Here is a 24,024-nt window from a genome sequence, read left to right on the forward strand (position 1 = left end):
CAGTAGCAGCCAATGCTGTATATTTTGCCCAACAACTCGTAAGGGAAGACTGGATAATTTGGTGGCATCTCTGACCTTTGAGCAAAGTGATACATCTAGCTTCATGGTTAGCAACAGTTGCTATCCTGAGACTGATACACTTGTAATGGACTCGATCACAGGTAAAATATTTATTGAGCCTCTAACGTCATTTGTCAAACCTTTCAGATCAAGAAAAAGACTGACTTGACTTAAGAGGTTTAATTTCACATGGAATTTAATTAAAAGAAATACATTAGTTTATATTAAAGTATAACAAAAATAATCTTAAATTCCCTTTTAAAGTTCTATCATAGAATGGTGGGGGTCAGGGGGGACAAAACTATACAACATCATTCACATCTCACACAGAGCACACATGCATGTCAGTAAAAAAATAAAACTACGATTACAGGCTATGTGGTTTTGGAACACAAGGTTTCTGAATCTTGGCCATGTCAAATAAAAGCATAAATACTGGCAGCTGAACACACCGACACTGAATACCTAACATATGGAAATAACTTGTAAAAATACTGTCCCAAGGTCTAAGACCCCTCCAAAGCTGCATAGAAACGGGAATGTGGCTTAAATATCCCCACGTAGCCTATTTATGGCAGTTAACACATTGTTAAAAGTAGACTCAGATTTTCTCTGAAGTGGTCGGCTAGAAACTAAACCTGTCTTGGTCTTCACAAAACCTCTCAGGAACATGGGCAAACGGTTGGAGGACTGGTCCTTAGGATGCATGCTGAGCATGCACAGTATCTCATACATACATCAGGGGACAACCGTTGTGGGGAGAAATGCCTCATAAAACAAGAGTTTGACTCTTACGTTCCACACCACAACAACAGAATTATTTACTGTTCATTGATGAAACATGTGTTATTCATCCCATATGGGCCACCGGACTGATTGATCTCCAACCACAGAGCATTAGAGAAACACCAAAGTCAGTGTCACGGCCGGTCACTCTGGTGCATTGCCTCATGGAGCTGTTTACATAAACCCCAACTTGGATAAGGAATGAAATAATCAAAAACAGACTTTGATCTCCAGAACATCAATAAGAGAGAAAATGTCTTTAAATAACATAAAAGGCAAAGATGATGTGTAAAATACAAAACTTCAAAACGCAAACAAACTTTGGAAGCCATTAATTCTCATTGCCATTTTCATGGATGTTTAGGGTTAGATCACACCATATTTGATCGATTGGTAAGTGACAGGGATTGGTGAGCTTGACGGTAATAAGTCTGAACAAAAAAACATCACTGGCTTACACAAGTGTGCATGTGGTGCGCTTGTACAATGGTGGAGAAAAATCAAATAATAAAAATCAAACGATGTGCCCAGGTGCGTGAACCCAGGAGGCTTGTGTCGTAAAACGTCCCAAAAAACGCCACGCGTGTTGCTGACTCAAACTGACAAAGCAAAGCCATCAAAGACACAGTGGTTGGGGACTTTTGTGAGGGAAAAGTGTGCGTGTTGTGTTCAAATGCATCCTGAGTCGTGTTTTGCATGCGAGATGTGTGTATTTAGCGCCGGCTAAGTCAGGAGCTACGAATCCCTGGTTATGTAATGTTGTGCGTGCGGTGTGTGCGCGCGTGTGTGTGTGTGTGTGTGTGTGTGTGTGTGTGTGTGTGTGTGTGTGTGTGTGTGTGTGTGTGTGTGTGTGTGTGTGTGTGTGTGTGTGTGTGTGTGTGTGTGTGTGTGTGTGTGTGTGTGTGTGTGTGTTTTGCCTCCGAGGGGATGGCTCTGGCTGCTCTGGAACAAGCAGGAGTGAATGTGAGCGGGTGCCTTAAACTGTAACACACACGAGTGAGTGAAGAAATTTGTGCAAGGAACAATTCTGTGCATGTTGATTTGCTGTGTAGCTACGAGTAAGTAGTGCAATGGTGTGTGTGGGGGAGGGGGCTGAATGCGCAATAACAACAAACTCAAAACCCGTGTGCGTGACATGCTTGATGTGGATGTGGCTGTACACATGTGAGTGTTTGTGTGCATGTGTGTTGTGTTTTTGTGCTAGGCCAAGCATTCCAAAAGCCTAATGTTTATTGCTGGGATCATTGACCTTGGTCACAGTGCCACGCTGTTGGACCGGCGCTCCGGCAAGCAGAACCCAGCGTTGAAGTGGTCCTCACGACTGTCCGGGAGCCCGTTGTCGTGCCCCGATGGGTTCCGGCTGATCACCAGGCTCAGGGCGTCCCCTGCCTCCATGATGAGGGGGATGGTGAGGCAGCAGTCAAAGTCTCTGGTCCGAGCGCAGTTCACCTGCGAGACGGGAGGAGGGGAGGTCAACAGTGCGCTCTAATCGCAGTCTCTACCTCATCTTTCTTTTCTAACGATTTTTAGACCTAACCCTTTATTATAGAGTGAGAAAGAGAGGAAGGTATGGGAGATAGAGGGGGGGGGGGGGGGACATGCAGCAAACAAACACAATCAGGATTCAAACCCGGGTCGCTGCGTTCAGGACTGAGCCTATATGGTACGCTCTCTACCCGGTGTGAGCCACCTCATCTTTCTTATGTATTTATCTGGAACGCTAGAGATAAATGCATAAGAAAGATGAGCTTATAAAGAGACGTGCATGCGACGCGTCAGTAAAAGAGAAGCCACCTGCAGGATGCGGTCGTAGGGCTTCAGCCCCGCCTGGTCGGCGGGGCCGTCCGGACGGATCATGTTGACGAACACCCCCTTCTCCAGGAGGCCGTCCGACACGCTGAAGCCAAAGTCGCTGCTCTCACGGCCCTTCCTCAGGGTCACCTAGAGGGGGGAGGCCGTCACACACAAGGGTTCAGGGTCACCCACACACACACACACACACACACACACACACACACACACACACACACACACACACACACACACACACACACACACACACACACACACACACACACACACACACACACACACACACACACACACAGATGGAGGACGGTTTGCTTGAAGACGGTCCCGTGAGACACAAGAGGCAATTGTTCCCCAGGCTCTCCTCACAGGAGCAAATTCATGGGCCGCATTTCAGTAAGCTCACGCTGGCGTTACTATGGCAACTCAAAAGGGCCGCGAGTACATCAGAGGCTCCCCATTGGCTGCCCCCACAGGTTGACATGGGACCACCAGGGCTCAGGGAGCAGCGAGGCGGATAGCGATCTCGCCGGAGACAACTTAATGCTTTTTGCCAGTAGAAAATAAAAGGATTAAAACAGCAAGTCGTCCGTTGCTGGGACGACCGGTTTCTACTTCCTTTCAAAACAAATATTTTCCCAAGGACACGCTTTCATATGGGTAGCTGTTTTTCTCCATATTATCTAACCAAATCACGGTTTGCTAGCAATTCAGCACGAGGCCAAGGACGGTGTTTTTAATCAAGCTGTCCGGCTCTTTTTTACAATGTGTATTTCTCCCTGTACCAGTGGGCCTCTTGTGTGGCGACCGCCGTCCACCACAACAACAACAACATCCCACTAAACGGCCCCAAAGTAAATCGCATGCAGCGGTTTAATTACAGCAACACAGAACCTCTCCAGGATGTGTATCGACGCAGCGTGTGGCCGGAGGAGAGCGGGTAAACACACTCGGAGCCGCGGCTTGTGGGAAGAGATGCTGTGTAATGACTGTTGTCCTTGCGTTTGTCTCCTGCCATGTAAACACCCTGCAAGTCCTGACTGGCCTGACCCAAGAGTCCCACTACGCCACCGCGGCAGTGAGGAGGATGATGATGATGGGCATCGCGTGCTCAGGCAGAACACGGGAGGTAAAATAACTCGGGTGGATGGAAGGGAAACTGCGTACGATAAATAAAGAAGAGGTGAATTCCCCCTGGACTTGCTTGTTGGGACAATAATCTCAGGTGGTGATTAAGAATGCGGTGAAAGGCAGATGCCGCCGTGTCCCTTCCTGTGGTCCGTGTTCACCGAGCCAGCGGTGGCGGGGTTGATATGTGGTTTCAACATTAGAAAATATAACCCTTGCTGCCAAGTAACCGATGAGCCAACGTTGAGTTGTTGTTTGTGAGATGACATTGTAGGTGTACAACGTAGACGGTGGAATAATCAGAATCCAACCACCCAGTGTTGGGGGGCTTGGAGGTCAGTGAGTTAACCCACAGGGTAAAGCGTTTGTTGTGTAACCTTTTCAACACATTCTGGCGTTCCTCCTCGGTACCTTGTGCAGCTCCAGAGCGGTGGGGGACAAGTTTTCGGTCAGGCCTCCGTTCCCCATGCTGCCCATTGCCGGGGCATGCCTGGCCCCGGCGGAGCGGCCCAGTGAGCCCTTGGCCCTGGGCTCGTCGCGGGGCCCCTCCCTCCTCAGCGTGGTCTGGAACACAGAGTCCTCGTGGGACTTTGTCTCGTCCAAGTACAGGCTAAGGTTGCTGCTCGTCATGGAGGCCTGGGGGGGGGGGAGGAGAGGGACTCATGTGGAGGGGGTCATGTGGATAGTGTATGTAAGCAAAAAGATGTCAAGGGTGGACGGTGCAGAGAGGGAGAGAGAGAGAGAGCAGGCGAGAGGGGGGTAGGAGAGAGGAAATGGCGCGTGCGTGCACACAAACAATGTAAATATAAGACAGTAGGACAGGAGGCTTTGATGATCAGTGGGACAGGAGGCGTTTAACCCCGGCCTGTCAGAGTTAATAAGAGCTAACGCACTCTGGTGATTATCATAGCGCGTCATCCCATCGGTCACTTAGGCCGACAGGGGCCTATGAATAAAAGAGTGAGGCCAGGCAGATGGCGGGGGGGGGGGGGGGTCAGCCTACCTCCAGCTCTCTGATGATCTCCGATTGCCCACAGGTCTCAAGGTCCTGCAGGGCCTGGGACCAGAAGCTGTCTCCCTGGTGGGGGAGGGTGCCGTGGCCACGAGGGGGGCTGACAAATCTGTGACGGTGCAGGAAACAAAACGTGAGAGCAGCCCCTGCTGTCCTGAAGTTGACTGGGTATTGTGGTTTGTATTTTAAAAAAAACTCTGTCAGGACCAGAATGAAGGGTATTGTTATCGCTTTCTTTTAGTAACAGCCTTCATGTGGAAAAAGTAAACAATAAAACCCAAGAATTGCCTCTCCCAAAGAAAATACAGGGCTGAGGGGTCCTTGGACCCTAAAAGGGATGTGTGGAGAGGGTTTGCGAAGAAAGACACAAAAAGACGACCGCAAGTAGACAAGATAAATTAATTCTAAAAGAGCTTGAGGGCAGTAAGTAGAGGAGAGAAAAAATAAATGAAAAAAGGACAGCCGAGGATAAATGACAAAAACTTTTCCAACCATCCACTTTTCAAAAGAAACTTCAAAGAAACTTCAGAAAGCCATCGCAAATCCCCAATAATAATAAGTATCGCACAAAGCCACCATTTACTGGTAAGCAGCACGGCTTAGAAGGCTGTCCCCACAAACAAAAATGGCCGACAGGGAGGAAACTCCCAACAGCAGCTGGACGCGTGCTCTCACCCAGGCCCCTTGTCCCACTCCTCCTCGGTGAACCTGCGGTCGTACGCAGCGGTGGCGTGCTGATGCCGCGTGCTGCCGGCGTTGCCTCTGTGTTTGGTGTGCCGCCACTCGCTGGGATTCAGCGTCAGGTCCGACGCCTTGTGGAGGTACGTCCCTGATCACATCACGTTGAAACGATTTCATGAGAATCGATAGGAGGAAGAAAAAACATGGAGGAAAACCCTTGTTATTATTATGAGCCCACCTTGGCTACAGTATCCGGCATCGAACCCGGAGCCGTCCCAGGAGCTCATGGCCGAGTCTATACTGGGAACGTTGGCCGAATAGACCTCACAGCACTTGCTGGCCTTCTGGGAGTCGTTCAGGAAGTCCTCCTCTGGGTCGCTCAGGAACCCTGTCTGCTCTACAGACTGCTGGGCTTCTCGCTCTGGGGAACCAGCGGGAGAAAAGGGAGGAGGAGGTGAACCCCTGGCCCCCTAGCCCTTCATGTTACCGGACACATACAGAACGGTCATTATCAAGGCTTTCTCCGACAGATATAAACTCCAGGGGGCCGACGACAACGTACTGTCCACCTGCTTCTTGATTTTCAGCGTGACCGACTCGCCGGCCATCTGAAGCAGATGGATGGCCTCGCTGAGCGGCTTCCCCTTCAGACTGACCCCGTTGATCGCCAGGACCCGGTCCCCCACATGGATGGCACCGGTCCTTCAAAACACAGACAGTGTGGAGGGGGGGGGGGGGGGGGGTCTCAGACAGTGGTCACCCAGTCATTGTTTGGGCTCTTCTTCAGTACACAACAAACAACAAAGCAGCTGCTTGTTACACAGCGAGAGGCAGAAAATAAAAAAGGGAAGAGCTATTGTTACACTTTATGGCTCCGTTTAACAGAAGAGTCATTCTGCGGTTTCTAAACCAGGCCACAGGCGACTCTTTGAGCTGGCCTAGACGTCTCTCTTCGGGGTCAACACGTGCTCACCTCTCCGCCAGACCCTTCTTGGTGAGGCCAGAGATCACAATGGGGTCGAAGGGCTCCTCCGTGCCCGAGATGGTGATGCCCAGAGGCCCATTGTAGCGTTTCAGCTCCACCGTGTAGATGATGGACCCCGACATTTCCAGCTCGTCTGAACGCATCCAAACGAGGAAGGGGAACAAAAACAGCCCGTGAAGACATAGGTCTCTCTGTCCTTCATAGTTCACACTTGGGGTCCGTCTTTGATCATCCTGATTAAATGTATTTATGTGTTGGTGTGGAGTGAATATAGCTAGGGAACATGCTGAAATATCATATTGATTATTTGTAACTATTTACTATTTAGTGGACGCTTTAATTGGCGGTGACAGTGTGAACTATAGATGTCATTCACAAGCAGGTAAGAGGTTCGGATTCTTGCTCAAGGAGCCTTCCGCAAGAAACGTGTACACCGGGCTTCGAGCTCACAACCTTTTAGCCATGGGCGGGTGACCACTACACTTCCCCCCCATGAGTGTGTGAGTCTACAGTGTTTGGTGAGTCTCTATTCTCTCTGAGCAGCGTCGGTGGTTGGGCCCGATGCGGGCTCGTACCCATGTTGTCCTCGTCCTTCTGCACCCTAAGCTTCACCATGTCCTCGGCCTGCTGCAGGACGTGCATGGCGTCCTCCATGGTGCAGCGCTCCAGACGCACGTTGTCGATGGCCAGCAGCATGTCCCCGGGCTCCAGGGTGCCTGTTCTGCCGGGCAGAATGATGGCCATGGGAAGCACACACACGCACGCACACGCACGCACACACACGCATGCACACCCAGACGTACACACAAGGGGACAAGATGATCACAACAACACAGCAGCAGGATTTGTCTGACTCATACAGTGTGAATCCAATTAGCACGTTTTCTGAAGACGAGAGAGCGAGAGAGAGAGAGAGAGGGAGGGAGATGGGGGTGACCCTAACCTTACCTTAATCGACAGAGAGATCTCTCCCTCGCTCTCACCCATTTTCTCCCTCCCTCCCTCCCTAGCTCTGTAAATGTGGCTGCTTCGTCCTACTGATCCAGTTTTGGCCACTCAATCCAATTAGGCTTGTATAAAACAGAGGGCAAGGTATGGTTTCCTTTCGTTCCTGATAAATAATCCCCAGTCAGACAGAGGGAATGTGGTTCAGTTCCTGGTTTAGAAGAGTGACTTGCAGTGTGCCACAGAAACCAAAGACCAGCAGTGACTAGCTTAGCATATAACCACATGGGATAAACATTTATTTATGCAATCATTACATAATACTAGATGACTTAGGCTGTACTTGGGTAAGCAGTGCTTTTTGTTTAACCACCAATTCATGTTAAAGGCAATGCAACATTATTTAAAGGCGTGATTTAATGGCATCTACTGTTGAGGTTGCAAATTGCAACCGACAGAATACATATTGCTACTTTAAAATATGACATATACATCACATATAGATATATATTTATTCATACTTAATACCTGTGTGCTATGCTGCCTTTCTTTATGTCAGAGATGATCAGAGGCTTGTCTGGTTTCTTGCTTGCTGAAAATAAATAAATGATTGTTAGTACATTTTCCATTACAAAACAAAACCACTGTTAATATTGTTATTTCAAGCACTGAGAAACGATGAAAACAATTGCATATACAGTTTATTTCATTATGCCCTATGCATTCATTCTCATCACAGTGAGTGGTATGCTAAAATACGTAACGCCGGTGGAGTGAAAATCGAATTTCTCTAAACTAGGCTACAATACTCAGACAGGGATTTCAGGGCAAACAAAATAGAGATTCTCAGAAAGGAGATTAGGGAGAGGAACTTAGTGCACGGAATGACCATTGAGTCTGGTTTAAAAAAAGAAAAGAAAAGTTGAGCTAGACTGCCCCCTGGTGCGCATTTTCACCTACCGCTTATAGTGATCCCCAGTTCCACTCCTCTCCGCTTGGGGAGCTTAACGTGGAAGGTGCCACTGCTGGGAACCACCGACTCTGAGAATGACACCAGCGACAAAGAAATAACGTTGGAAAAGCAGGTGAAAAAATATATACAAAATTTGAAATTCAGCTTTTTTTTACAATAGAAGATGCAGCTCGCATTATTTCAGACAAATGGAAGATGCATGTTATACAAGGTGAGATATATTACCTGCAACGTCAAACTCCAGATCCAGAGTGACCTTGTTGGCCAGGGCGGCGTCTCGGAGCAGCTGGTGGGCCTCTTCCAGGGTGCCCTCCTCCGTGGGGATGCCGTTGATGGACAGCAGTCTGTCCCCCACCTGCAGCAGCCCACACCTTCACAAAGACCACAGGCGTGGGTCACACAGGGGCACAATACACATTCATACTGGACACAAATGTTTGATTCGTTTTCCAATAAATGTATCTTACCCTAAGCATGTAAGAGAGAGAACCTAGCTTTAAGATTGACGTTCATAACACCACAATGGGAGGTATACTGGCCAAACCCCAGCATGTTACTGGTTCAAACCATATCCTCAACCAATATCCTCAACCGGCAAGACTATGTCGCTATGATTCAACTGGCTACATCAACCCAATAGAAACTGACCTGACTCAACCCCACCACGCTGAGAGCCACACCACAAAACAAACACCGCCATTCCCACCCACTCAACCTTTTAACTGCACAGACACAACAACAACCACGACAACACACTGGGCCCCGTCAAACAAGACGAGATATCCATTAACCTGAGGGGCCTGCAGCGTGGGCCTCATCACAACAGCACGCTCTACTGGAGTCACTTGGGGACTCTGGCTAATTCATATGACATTCCCAAGGGGATGGGGTGATCTGTCACCAGCAGAGAGGGATTATCATTAATCATGTAAAACAGGGGTGGCTACCCCACAGCATCGGGGCTATGGCTCGTCGTGACACACTGGCTTGGCCGCCACTGCTGTTCATTAGCCTGTGTCATGTCGTCTTTGATCAATATTTGCAAAACGGGGGGGGATTTCCCCGAACACAACGCCAGGATCAGCACATAACTAGGCCTCAATAATGCAGTGCTTAATTAATCCGCGGTTAGGGAAGGCTAAATGAGGAGACTGCACACCCTTTGCACACAAAGGCTATTTCAAATGATTTTGCAGACACGGTTCATGCCAAGAGACGTACACAGTGACAGACACACAGGTCATTAAGGATCGAGGATGCCTCTGGATGGGGTTGTGGAGATCGGGAATCGAACCCAGTACCTCTTTGGCCGGGAGTCATCCACCTTAGCAACTACACTGTCCCTATCCTACTCCATCATAATGCCCTGGGAGCTGGTAATAGCGTCTGATATCAAGAGCTCAGCACATGCAGAAGCGTAGCTGTTCTGCTCAGCGATGGAGAGCCCCTTCAGTGCACCATGTTAACGACCGTGATGTCGTTTTCAGACGCAGTGGAGCTTGGGATGATCCGCCACGGGACCCTCAAGGTCCAGCTGCACTCCACAGAGTTCAAGGTGACCCCGTTGTGTACTCATGTGTGCCTGACTCTTTGAGGGGGGGCCCACAGTCTGTGTGTGTGTGTGTGTGTGTGTGTGTGTGTGTGGTGCACTACCTCTCGGCGGGGCTGTCGGGCTCGATGAAGCGGACCACCGCGGGCGCCGACAGAGCCTCGGTGGCGAAGACCCCCCCCTGCAGCTGCAGGCCGAAGCCCGTAAGCGGATCCCCCCGCAGGACCACCTCGCTGGTCTCCACGTGGACCACCTGCCCACCCGGGCCCACCGAGCTGGACGCCAGAGACACTAGGGGAGAGACAGAGAGACAGAAAGGAAGAGAGACAGTCAGAGACAGAGAGAGACAGACAGAGATCGAGACAGAGTGACAGAGCGAGAGAGAGAGCAACAGAGATGGAGACAGAGAGACAGAGAGTTAGAGACAGAGTGACAGAGATAGAGACAGAGAGAGACAGTGAGAGAGACAGAGTGACAGAGAAAGAGCGAAAGAGACCGAGATAGAGAGTGTGAGATTTAAAAACAGTAAATTAGGCAAGAGAGCGGGATTGTGGGCAGAGAAAAGATGGAGAGAACGGAATGAGAATGAGAGACATGTAAAGGACGAGTGACAGAGAGAGAGGAGGGGGGGAGCGGAGAATGAGTCATGAGATACATCAGCACGACGCCACTCAGGTTTAAATCTGTGATGGGTCAGATCCGACAACACGTCAAGGTGGTTTGGGGAAGGGGACGAGGGGACGAGCAGTAATCTCTTTTAACAGCCACTCCCAGAAGGGAAGGGCCCACACTAGACTGGTAGCAGAGAGGGACAGGTTGTCTTAGCCATCGTACGGGAGCTCTTGTGGTCCTTGGTGCGGTGCCGTCTCTTGCCCGTGGAGCCGCGGGGGCTGCCGGGGGCCACGCTGGGCGCGGGGCAGGGCAGGCTGCTGCTGCCCTGGCTGCTGAACCCGGAGGTGACTGTGGAGGAAGGGGAGAAGCCACCGCTCACCAGAGCTGGAAGGAGACACACTCACCGTCACACACATCAAGACCGCCCCCCACCCCCTAAATACACACACACACACTCCGACACAAGCTAAAGAACGCTTAAGGCAGACCCAAATGCATGAAATAAAACCCAACCTCCTCTCGCTTAAAAGGACCCCCACTTTTACCACCAGGTGCAGTGTTGATCAATCCTTTCACAATCAACCCCTTAGTGACATCACACAAGTGGGAGTGTCCACGCAGATGCATGATAGGTAGATCAGTCTGCCAGTAGGTTCAGGCAACTGGGTAGGTTGCTGACGGTCATCTATCTATCATACATCTGGGCGTCACAACACGACCTCCTGCACACGAGCTGAGGCACACCCACACACACACACGCACACACGCACAAACACACACGAAAATATGGTGAATGATGTTAGGAGGAGTCAACCTACTGGAAATAATTCCCTTTGATGGGCTGAAGGAAAAAAGGTCTTTCCCCTACAATGGGGTGTGCGTGAGTGCAGGCGTGCGTGCGTGTGTGTTTGCGTGTAGCCAGCAGCAGTACATGTCACATGGCATAACTTACATTTGCAGTGGTCCTGGTGGTTGTGTGAGTGGCTCGGGCTGTTCCATGGCTTCCCGTGGCCCGCGTGTTGCAGTGGAGGAGGTAGAGGAGGAGGGGGGCAGTAGCTCTGCTCCCAGTGATGATGGTTGCTCTTCTGCACCTTGACTACAAAACAACAAGAGAGAGACTCAATGCATTGAGGCCGTCTCCATCTCTATCGCCCCCCGTCCCGTCTTTACTGAATTCGTAAAAACAACTAAAAAAAACAACCATGAAATCCTGCCGTCTAAATATACACCACAGCTAACCAAAAGCCCAGGGGATAATTCCAAGCAGAGTAATTGATATTTAATGTTCTCGTCATGGTACACCAGATCGAAATCCTTGTGTTAGTGCTATATTTGTGATTAGCATCGGAAAATCCGACACAAGAGTAAAAAGCAGGGTGGTGGTGAAGGTTCTTACATTTACTGTTAAGTGCCAGAAACGCTAAGTGCAAATTGGCCATCATTTTCAGAACCTCATTTGCATACGAGTCAGGAGGCCCCCAGAGAGCCGGCGTGCTGTGAACGGCGGACATGGGGTTGTTGTTGTGCGCGAGAGCCAATGTGACCACCATGATGAGCAGACAAAAGGAAGTGGCCTGTTTTCACCACCTTGATTGGCCACAGCTGAAAGCTTGATTGATGTTAAATGCAGGAGTCTGCCCTCTCAATTTATTGGCTATTCACTTCTGAATAGAAGCAAATGTGGTGAATATTGTTTCCGCTGGCCTAGAATCGTTTCAGTTTTTCAGGAGGCAATGTAACACCTTTATCACACCTGCATATTTTAATATGCACCCTGCATGTCACCCTTGAATATGGTATTTGTATTTCATCAAATTACATTGAAACATCGGTCTTTGGAATAAGGAAGCTTTGAGCCATGGCGTGCACCTAAATAATGTGCTAGGAAACACAAATTCTCTGGGATCTAAATGTGTCACAGGAAGTTAAATGTGACAGTAATCCCTGCCTCTTCATTAGCATGGCGGCTAATCTCCCCACAACTCATTTCCATGGAAAGGCTTTGGAAGAAACATGCATGAAGCAGGCTGTGTGCCGCCGTATTCTGGGTACCAGGTTAATCTCGAGTAAATGCAGTGAGAGAACACACGACCAGGCTTCCTCCAACTCCTCCTCCTCCACCACCAGCACCGCCACCTCCACCACCATCACCACCCTCTCCTGGCGGTTTCTAATGGACTCACTCGAACAGCACGCCTCTATCAGCTGACGCTAAGCTCACCTAAGGGAGTCTCTCCAAGAAATAATGTTGTCTATCAGCAACGCACAAGAGAAAACCAACAAGCCACACTAACTGCTAAGCCCTTAACAGTTGTACGAAATCCCTCAGAGGAGAGACACAAATGGCATCTTTGTGATTATCGTGTCGTCTAATCCTGGGAGGAATGAAGACTGGAGATCATCTAATTCTACCCACGTTCAAAAACTGATGTCCTTATTCAATTCGGCTTTTAAAGAGGTACAGATTGGATGAATAGATTTCACCATTTTCGTCTCAGAGACAGTTCAGTTGCAGTGTAAAACAGTTTCCACAGAGTCATCTTTTCACAGACATTTAAATATGTAACGATAAAAGATAGTATTTATTGAGAACAATCTCCATGGAGAACTGCTCCCTATATTAATGTTTCTTAAAAACGTCCCCGTTCATCACGATGGTAAAGTACAAAGTATATGTAAGGCTCTGGGCTATAAAGACTGTACTCAGGCCACCTGTCTCTTTGTGTGTTCAGTAGGGAAAACACATTTTAATTAACTTCCTCACATGCAGGACCACCCGTATGTTCCTAACTAAAGTAAGATAAGTAGATTGAGATTACTTTATCAATCCCCAGGGATACTGTTCAGCAGCCGGTGCAGTACGAAGTATGAGCTGCTTTTACTTTCAGGTGAGTGCTATGTTTGGTTTGTTTTTCATGCGTTTCTTTACATTTTATTTTGTATTCTAATGTGTTCGGCTACAGCAGGCATTCATTCAGTAAAGCTTGGATCAATCCTAATAAATTAAAGGGGAAAAGTGTATGATACAAAAAATATATAATGAGTCCAATCCTTTTTTTTTTCCAAGGAAAACTAACAAATAAATGAAGGGAATTATAAAATAAAATACAGAAATTTGATCAAACAATAAAACACATGCCATATATTACCCGTGTCCTGGGGCCTGATGGGAAGTCTGCTCTGATTGGCCGGGAGCATCTCTAGCTTGACCACGTCGGCGGTGCTGGCCAGCAGCTGCGTGGCCTCCATGAGCGAGCAGTGCTCCGTGCTGGTGCCGTCTATGGACAGCAGGATGTCACCCAGATGCAGCGCGCCGCACCTTGACAGGGAGAGACAGGAGCACGTCAGAGGACGTCAGGCCGTGGTCTCCCGGTGAAAGGTGATCTGTGTTCACCGTTCATGTCTCCGGTCACGTGTCTCCCGGCCCTGTCCGATCTACCTTTCCACCACACTGGCGCCCTTGATCTTGTCTATGATGATGACTTGTTTGTTCCTGAACACGGCGGTGTGGAGGCTGATGCCCAGGCCGGCGTTGGAGGGGCCCTTGGCTATCTCCACCAGCAGGGGGCCCGACGCCTGCTGCACTGCCTCTGGGGGGAGACAGAGAGTGGAGGAGTGCCGCAGGTTGGTTTTATGCGACCAGGGTCAGGGATTCACCGAACGCTTATCACTATGTTGGCTCTTTCACTATCAGAAGCTGTGGCTTTTTAGTAGTGTGCTTGCCATTGTCATTTTTGTTTTTATATTATATTATGTAGAATAGATTATATTTGTAAGTACTTTATTGCCCTAGATAATGGACCAATATTATTAGAATGGTTCATGGTTGAACACTGTACAGGGTTTCATCTGGAAGGGAGTTATGCAGACCAAGCAATCTTTAAGCCCCTGTATGAGGATATATGAAAGGTGTGCAGTGGATATGATATGCAGAGGATAAGACAGAATCCTAAAGATCTGTGAGTGTGCGACGGAGAGCTGGCTGTGACTGAGCAGCTATGAGAGCTCTCCTGCCCCCTGGGACCGTGAGCGATAACTAGGATTTAGGGATAGAGAGAACAGCTGAGACTACACGCCCTACTGATGCCTAGCTTCACCTCACTGGGGGGTCAGACACGCATACATGCAGATCTGGTCGACAACGCAACAGATTTCACAAGCAGATCGGATTTGAGCAATGTTATCTGACATATTCACAGCAAAGCAACATTGAATTCCGATGTCACGAAGAAGCAGGTAGGAGTAAGGCATCTTGCTTGAAGATCCACACAGGCAGACTGCGGACATAAGGATTTGAACACAGAACCTCTTGGCTGGAATGCAAACACTCGACTGGACTATCCCTACACAGATTCCAGACTTGATGCGAGTCCATCCTCTACCGCCGCATTAAAGTTGCCTCCCTCTCTGTGCATGTTTAAAAGTTCAAATCAGCAATTAACCTTTTCCTGTGCCAGGCTGCATTCCTCTCCAGCGCATCCTATTAATACAGTCACACGTCATTTATTCAAAGCTCCCTTCATAGCACGTAGGACCTCAATTAGGACCACCATCATGCTACACACAACGTGCCTCACCAGCTCTGGGGGGGGCCGGCATTTCGCTGGGCCCCTCCGGGCCCCGTAGCCGCCTCCTCCTGGTCCGTGTCCCCTACACTAACACTCAGTCCTCTCTCCCGTGGGGTAAAACCACCACGATTCACCCCTGAGACAGAGCCTACCATGGGAGTTCACTCCCCCACAGAATATGCATGTGAGTGTGCATGCTTTAGTGTGCATGTGTGTGTTAATGTACATGTGTGTGAGTGCACAAGTTTGTGCTTGTGTGTGTTTGGGTATGTGTGTACGCGTGAACATGCATCAATGCGACCGCATGTGCGTATGCGTGTGTGTGTGTGTGTGTGCGTGTGCGTGTGAGCTCACCCACGACGGACACGTCGTACTCTATAAGGAGCAGGGCCTCCTGGCTGCTCTGCACCAGGGCGGCGATGGCGTCGGCGTGCTTCTCTCTGGACAGCGGCAGCCCGTCCACGCTCAGCACGCGGTCGCCCGCCTTCAGCGTGCCCTCCCTGGGGGGGGGGGGAGGAGGGGGGGAGGGAGGGAGGGGGGGAGGGAGGGAGGGCGGGGGGGAGGGAGATATAAACAAACAGGAATGAAAAAAAGAGAGAGTGAAGGAATGAAAGAACAGAAGACAGAAGGAAAGAAAGCGAGGGAAACAAGCAAACAAAGAAAGAGAGAATGAAATAATTGAAGAAAGAAAGAATGAAAAGAGAAGGGATCCTATAAATGTGGCTGGAGTAGAGAGTGCTGTAGGTGTAAAAGTGGTCAAAGCAGTAGAAATAAGTGCCATAAATAATCTTCACATTAAATTCCATTAAATCATAGTAAAGATTATTAACAAATAATTCCGCAAAAAGTAGGTCACTTCTCAGGGGGCATGTGTGGGGAATTTGCAAACGGTTTGAGTCAGAGATGTTTCAATGTGAAATGCAAAGAACATCATGGGCCTCAGGATGTCTGCTGTCATTGAACATATTTTTTATTTATTTGACAGAAACAAATCGACTGAATATCACTATTTGCTTCCTTGTATGATATGCAGAATATGCCATAGAACTGCTTAGCATACCGTTAGTGAACACAGCAGCGGCCTAATGTACCATGATCTAACACCTCTACATTAATGGACACACAATATCTCTGCGCAAATAAGAGTTCACACAGGTAAATACAGAAACATAGAGGCAACCGATACACACAGGTACACAGAGGTACACACAGACACATACAGCAACATACAGAAGGACACAGATACACACAGGTAAATACAGGTACATACAGTAACATGAAGATACATACAGGTACATACAGTAACATAAAGATACATACAGATTCATACAGGTACATACAGCAATATACAGATATGAACAAGTACATACAGCAACATCCACAGACAGTGTCTTTTTGTCCTCACCTGTCAGCAGGACCACCGGGCCTAACATAGGTCACCACCAGAGGGCGAGACCTGTGCCAGTCTTCATGGAAGCCCCCTGAAAGACATTAGAAGACAGGGGCAGATCTGTAATGCAATGACAAGGACCTAGGTTTAATGTATCACAGGAAGAATGGAAGGAGTTTGGGTGTATTTAGTGCATGCATCCCATTGTAAGCCATCCCATGTTTCCAATGCCTCCTACCTCTCATGACGAATCCGAAGCTGTTCCCTTCCTTGTGTAAGCAGACCTCTATCGTCTTGGTGAGCATCCCCGAAGGGTTCTGGACTAATATATAGGAGAGAGGACAAAGCAGTTGAGCACTTAGCACACAGCTACCCTTTGTCCACTCTACTTCGGTTATTTTAGACATAATGTACAGGATGAAATGCCAAGACTATGTCTTTCTTCTCAACCTAAAACCTTAACGAGCCAGTTATCCCTCAGATAACTGGCTCACTGTGACATGAAAAGTGTTAAAATGGCATAGATAACTATGTTGACAATAATTTAGGAGAAAAAAAATGGGAAAACATGGTTTTGGATTCACTGGCTCTTTAAGTACAGTATAGCGGTAGACACTGTCGTATATCTCAAAAGTACCATGGAACGGCTTCTGAAGGAATTTGTTTCATAATACCAAAGTTATGTTTATTAGTTTTGATACATCAATCTCAGTTGTAGGGTAGCTGTATGGAGGTCCTCCTATGTGGAAAACATACTCTACATTAAGATTAAGATTTGAATGGACGGAGAGGCTTGACATTTTGCCCATTAGACCAAGCATTAAGATCATCCAGTTTCAAGTCGAGCTAAGCCTAAGGCTCGTGTTGAAGCCTGGTTCTAGGATTTAAAAATCGGCATGCAGCCAAATCTGCCATCCAACCCCAGCACCTCATACAATTAAAGTGACCCACGCTGTGGTTGTGTTCAACAGACACGACACAGAACACCACAACTGTCTGCGTATCGCCCACTCTTGGTTACATAAGTGCGGATGGACACATCCGTCAACAACACCAGCAACACAGCCCCATACACCCCATCCCACCTACCGGTCTGGGGCAGCTCGTACTCAACCTCCAGCACCACGCGCTCTCCGATGTTCTTCAGGAGGCTGATGATTTCGTCGTGCCGCAGCTTGCACAGGTTGATGCCGTTCACAGACTTGATGTAGTCTCCCACGTTCAGCTGGTCGCTTCTGCGGAGAGACCCAGAGGGACTTTGAGGCGAGGCCAACTCATTTAAATTGGGGAACACAATGTTGTTCCAAATGTTGTCGCGCACACCCACATACCCTGATGGACAGGTAATAGCCAGCGATGGAGTGGTCTGTCTACTGTTTACAAAACTGTCCACTCTCTATCTCAACTTTTTTGAAAGGGTCGGTGGTAACTGCCTCACATATAATAGCCTTTTCATTATAATATCCAATCTCTACCTAATTGGTTTTTGATTCAAATGGCCCCATATCTAGAACGTATGTTAGGGCGATGTCCCTAAATGTCAGTTGGAGATTTCATTTAAATGTATACACGTGTACATATGTGCTGACCCACTTCTGGAGAAGCTGTACAAACCCGGTTTGGCACACAGTTACACATACTGATGTTATGAATCCATGTCCTGCATTTGAATACAGATTAAATGGCTGTCCTGCCCTTCCTTCTGGCCTCAGAACATCTCTTTGGGCCACAGCCAATCAGAACGATGACCGGGGGCAAGCGTGCATGCATGACATCATCAGTAGACAGCAGCTCTCCCATCCTTTTCATCTCTCTATTCTTGTCACAGACATACGAAAGCAGAAACGCACACACAGACACACACACACACACACACACACACACACACACACACACACACACACACACACACACACACACACACACACACACACACACACACACACACACACACACACCCACACATATACTCTCTGTCTCGCTCAGATAAAATGGGAGACAAATTCTGTCATTTGGTGACGAGTCACGCGCTGCTTAGTCACTGTCCCTTGGTCTGTGCACTCTGTCTGAAGGACTGGTGTGTTCAGTCATAATGAAACCATCCCAGGTAAAATAGGCTAAGGTTAAAAATACTTAACCGCTAAAGATAGAGTTAAACATCACCGGTGAGTCAGGCAACCATCAGCAAGAGCAATGTCGTATCAATTTTCAAACCCAACTTTAAAATGATATTTTAGTTTTTTTTTTACGCTATCTTCATTCGTTCCTCTGGAGCCCACGTTGTTGTGTAACGCCCCCTGTGGCCAACAGGGCATGGTGGAACGCTTGATCTAACACTACACTGCTAGTCCCGCGGCTAGGCCAAGCAGGTGTCGCTTTATACTCACACGTGTGTGTGTGTGTGTGTGTGTGTGTGTGTGTGTGTGTGTGTTTTGGAAAGCGCATAATTTGGCCAGACAGCACGCTGTGGTGTGGTTGCCAGGGCGATAAGGATCGCATCAGCGAGCAGAGATCTCACCTGGCAGCCAGCCCACCTGGCCGTAGGTTGGACACTCTGGGTTTGCCGTCCTTGTCGGAGCCCCCTGAGATGGTGAGGCCCAGGCTACTTCCTTCCCTCTTCATCAGGTCCACCGTGGTCAGCCCGCGGTACTCCTCTGCGAGGGGAAGACACACAGTCAGCCACACACCACCACCGCACACCGCCACCACATCACTAGCTCTCCCCGGGGAGGTTGGAACGGAACACCTTTGTTTTGTTTTTCGTTCTTTTCTCATCAGGATTCCTGTTTTGATTCGTTTTTTTCTCTGCCATGTGTTATGGAGAGTGGAGAATGACACAATGGCAACTTAGCAACAAAAAACAAATGATACGAGTAGGGCGTTCCGTGTTTTTTTTGTGAAAGAGTGATATCCCTAATAAACAACGTGAGAATAAGCCACTTCAGAGGTTGGATGGAGAGTCAACAATGTCTGTTAAGTAGGTCTGTAAGGTTCAGTGAGGTTCCACCTGAAACAGTGATGTTGGTGCTGGTTGACGTGGACGGTGGACATGGTCTCATTCTGTCTTGTGGAAGGGCTGCATTGTGCTAGGCTGTGAGATCCTGTATGTGAAGTTCACCGTGGGAGGCTGCTGCAGTTTACTCACAATGACAGCGGGTGCCACACAGGCAGTTTTCCATCGCATCTCAGCGTTTGCAAGATATATAAAGCAACATGCCAGTCTGGAGAAAACAGCAGGTGGTCTGGCGGTTCGATTCCTTGGCTCCTGCTAGCAAACTGGTTAGGTGTCCCTGAGCAAGGCAGCTAACCCTAACTGCCTCCAACGTGCTGGTTGTTGCCTTATGGCACCCCCGGCCTTGACTGTGAAGCCTTTTGAGTGGCCACTGAGGTTAGGAAACAGCTAAACCAACCTCATAGATTATTATAATATTTTAATATTGTTATTTATCCCAACAAGTCAGGAGAAATGGGCCAAGCAGCACTGACTGATCAGACATCCAATAATTAAACAGTGTTGGTGTGAAAAAATATAAACGTATTTAGTTGGCTTTTGTGTGAAGTCTCCTTCAAGTTAAGAACTGTGTACAAGGTGTTACTTAACCTCATCCAGTAAGGGAGGGGTTGGGACGAGGCCGTACCTGTGAGGCTGCGTCTCTGGGAGGCATGGCTGTGGTGGTCCCCGCTCCCAGAGTCCTTGCCTCCCTTGGAGTAGGGCCCATCGTCTGAGGAGAGAAGAGGAACACGGCTGTGGGTGAACAGAGTGGAGAGCCCGTGTCCTAGGAGCAGCACGGCGCAAACACAAAGCTGAACGGGTCTCAGGAGCCATCCTCCAGTCCGCACATCCCTCCATTAGGCCCGGGGTCTCATTCGGATCGGAGCCTGAGAGTTATCCGGTGTTAGCTGACCGGAAATCCACCCCAACTCTCGAGCCTGGAGGTGCGCCGACGGCCGTACAGGAGGGGGGTCAAGAGTTGAAGCGACCCCTCTCAGTCCGAGGGGGAGACCCTGGGAAACTGTTAATTTAACACAAGACTTGCTCCGCGACGGCTTGATTTATGTGACTAGTAAACCATGGGAATGCTTCTGAGGAAGGACCAGCATGTGCTTAATGGGCTTTCTGAGCGTAGAGGGAAAATAATCATTTTCATGTCATTTGCAGCAGCTGCTACTAAAAAAAACGAAAAGTGGTTTAATCTGCACTGCAGGGAAAATGGTTTATGCTGTTTTTTTCTTCAGGCGTTTCTACCACAGCACTGGGGTTGGCCCTAGATTAGGACTAACCATGGGCTGGCCACACAGACCTGTTAATAAAGCTCCTGGAGCATGTCAGCAGTCCCTGCGATGGGGGATCTGACGTGGCACTTCGTTAATCCTGTCCATGGAAGATTACCTTTTCAGCTTGCATCCTTAGTGTTTGAATATCATCTTCAAAATTTAAGGATTCAGCCAGTTGCTCTTTTTAAGATGGGGCTGCTTTTGCCACGCAGGGTGTGCTATGGGTTTACCTGTTTAAAATGTAAAGTAAACCCTGTATTTACTATATTGAAGGTTTCTCTTGTGCTTTGCAGTGTGAATATTAGAAATATTATACATTTATTAAAAAAAATATTTTGGTTTATTTTACCAAATTTCTCCGTAATCTCCCAATCAAAAAATTTAAACAAATGGCCTGCCAAATATAAACGTTCAGATTCCAATTTATTTTTGCCGTACTTTGATGTATTGGTGAGAGATGGCTCAATTCATGGAAACACATCATAAATGATGTAGTATTCCACGCAAAACCTTCCTTCTGAATTCTTCGACTGCGTAATCATACTAAAAAAGCAGTAGAAAAGCGAGATGCCTGGCCCTGCGTCCACTTATCTGCAATCCTTCAACATGTAGTGTTTAGGATTGATGTTCATGATCCATACACAGCTTCAAGTATCAAGTATGCGCCATTAAGAGGTCCATTACAGTTATGTAATTCAATCCGGTAGAGCATGTACATGTGGAATCCAAGCACATGACATATACCAATGCATGCTATGGTAATTCAAAAACCCTTTAAACACATCCTTGGAAATGTCAACTACAGCTGCTTAGAGAAATCCACAAACACACACACACACACACACAAGCAAATACACACATGCATTAACCGGTGTGCATGTGTACACACACACACACACACACACACACACACACACACACACACACACACACTAACACACACAGACACACACACATACACTGACACTAACACACACGCCCCCCCAACACATGCATTAACTGGTGCGCACACACGCACACACACACGCACACACACACAGTGACACATTAAAGTCACATAGAGCTGGGCATGAGCATGGTAATCACACAGCTTCCTGAGGGCCCTGACAGACCAGCAGCTGTCATTGAAGTCGTGAGGGGACGGTAGCTCTGGGTTACGCACACACAGCCCCTATGCATCTGCACGTGACTTCACTCTACTGTACCGTCAGGGCATTCTGCAGCCATCTTCCGCTCTGTCTTAAAACATAACCATAGCAGTGAGTGACCCCAACAGGCAGGGTTAGAAGAACCCCCGTGGTGAATATGAATAATAAACAGCCCTGGTTCCGTTTATATTTGTGCCTCACTAATATCATGTGTGGAGCCACATTTGCCTGCCTAAACGATATATCAAAGCCTTGTAATGACTTCACAAAAATGTGAGGCAATCTCATAAGATATCTGGAGAGTCAATTAATTCCTGATTTAATTCAGGGCACTGAATGCCTCTTGGAACCAATCAGAATGTAGGTTAGATTTGGGGCCAGCGCTGACAATGGCAATGAAATCAAATTTCTATTTTCAGATATAAACCTTATTTATACACCACGCTCGTCCAGACCCAGTTTGCATTGCTTTTATGTGTTCCACATCGGGTGGCAGGGAAGCTTGTGAGGAGCTCATGCCAAAAGTCCTATGGCATCTGCTGCAGCAGTTGTAAGGCAATGCTTCCCCATGTGCAATCCAAACACACGTGCACATCAATCTCTCTAAAGGTATTACAATGAGCCCACACGTCTAAACTCTAGATTAGGTATTTTTTTCCCCAGTCTCATGCTTTTTGAATAAATTACTTGCTTGACTGTATACATTTTTACATCAGTTTACCAATGATCTTACTTGCATGCAATTGATGACAGAAATATCTAAAAATATATATATATACATGAGATAATAATTCAATAATGCTTTTTGGCCAGAATTTGCTGCCCTGGTAGAGGTTGTTCCCATCCTCTGAATGTTTGAAACACTGTTGGCACCACTCCTTTTGAAAGACAGTGACAATCTGCCTGGGAGCCTTTACTCTTGTGGGGAATAGCAAACCCCCTAGAAGCATGGCTGTAAGCATGGAAGTGGTGGGCTTACCAATGCTGCTCTTTGGATCTCTCCTAAGACCACACAGCATGGTGGGAGTACAGTTGTTGGCTTTTTGTTCAGGGTCGTGAGCTTAGCTCAACTGGAGAAAAAATAAAAAGAGAAACAAAACAAAGACGAAAGATGTTCCAAGGCAAGCAAAGTCTCAGCCTCTTACAGAAAACCGCAAAGACACCTCCTTGTTCTCTGCCATCTGATCAAACAGCAACATTCTCTTTGACTGTTTGCAGCTGAAGAAAGGATTCTCCTCTTGTCAACAGTTCAGTAGTTTATCTTCAAGGCTTTCAGTTAAAAAAAAAGATAGATGGACAAAGAATCAACGTTGTCAATGTTTTCTCCTCTTCCTTAAAATAAAATCCTGACTCTCTTCTTGCAAGTAACGGTTTTCTTTAATAATAATCAAAAGTGGGTCAAATAGGACCCATCCTCGCCATCTCGATGTGTTGCTTTTCTAGGGGCAATCTTACTGGTCGCTCATCTGGTCTCAGAGGATGAATCATTCCTATTTCCACTCACTCACTATCGTACTCCCACAGAGGGCTAGGATACAACTCCTCTCTCACACACCGCCACGGCGACTGTGGTTGAGCAAATTCTCTTGCTCTCTCCCCCTCTCTCACTCCCTATCTCTCTCTGTCTGCCAGAGGGGTGCATTGAGGCAGACACACACGACAAAGTCACCCCCCCCCTCCACCACACACACACACACGGTCACACTCATTCTTTCCCCATTTAACACTACTCCGCTGTGCTCCCTCCACACACACAGAAACACACACATACACACACGTGCACATATGTGCGAGGTACACATGCGCACGCCGTGTTCACACTCACATCATGACTATACACATTCTACACAACCCCCCCCCCCCCCAAACACACACACACACACACACGCTCACACACTAACACATACACACAATTAACACCACCCCCGCATTCATTACCATACAGAGCACTTGCTCGTTGCTCAAAGCAGGGACATCTTTCTCCCCTACACTCTAGTCAATTCTGCCGTACGCTGCGTCCATCTACACAATTCTGTTATCTCTCAGCAGGAACAAGGAGGACACCTCTGGCATTCCAGAACATTCCAATCTCAACAGCATGTA

General features: G+C 48.0%; 1 protein-coding gene across 1 annotated transcript; it reads right to left on the reverse strand.

Annotated features, from left to right (window-relative positions):
* Window positions 1–225: 225 nt before the first annotated feature.
* LOC115552347 (glutamate receptor-interacting protein 2) lies at window positions 226–23,540 on the reverse strand. The gene is made up of 24 exons (XM_030368382.1): window positions 22,901–23,540; window positions 20,137–20,220; window positions 19,017–19,152; window positions 17,588–17,733; window positions 16,737–16,820; window positions 16,514–16,589; window positions 15,463–15,608; window positions 13,980–14,130; window positions 13,690–13,859; window positions 11,493–11,636; window positions 10,763–10,924; window positions 10,033–10,219; window positions 8,605–8,750; window positions 8,367–8,447; window positions 7,935–7,998; window positions 7,037–7,182; window positions 6,450–6,594; window positions 6,039–6,178; window positions 5,715–5,897; window positions 5,471–5,624; window positions 4,787–4,904; window positions 4,195–4,419; window positions 2,641–2,787; window positions 226–2,295 (listed from the first exon to the last, which is right to left on the reverse strand). The coding sequence occupies exons 1-24, from the start codon at window positions 22,938–22,940 to the stop codon at window positions 2,101–2,103; spliced, it is 3,270 nt and encodes a 1,089-aa protein (XP_030224242.1). The 5' UTR covers window positions 22,941–23,540; the 3' UTR covers window positions 226–2,100.
* Between the last annotated feature and the right edge of the window lie 484 nt (window positions 23,541–24,024).

This window comes from Gadus morhua, chromosome 1 (assembly GCF_902167405.1).
Source record: "Gadus morhua chromosome 1, gadMor3.0, whole genome shotgun sequence".
Classification (NCBI taxonomy): Eukaryota; Metazoa; Chordata; class Actinopteri; order Gadiformes; family Gadidae; genus Gadus; species Gadus morhua.

Excerpts from the sequence above, each read along its gene's own strand:
- LOC115552347 (XM_030368382.1), bottom strand. The coding sequence starts at position 22,940 with ATGCTGTGTGGTCTTAGGAGAGATCCAAAGAGCAGCATTG. Across the intron at positions 16,590-16,736 it reads CTTCGGATTCGTCATGAGAG|GGGGCTTCCATGAAGACTGG; the intron begins GTAGGAGGCATT and ends AATGTCTTTCAG. Across the intron at positions 10,925-11,492 it reads CCACCAGGACCACTGCAAAT|CTCTGGTGAGCGGTGGCTTC; the intron begins GTAAGTTATGCC and ends GTCTCCTTCCAG.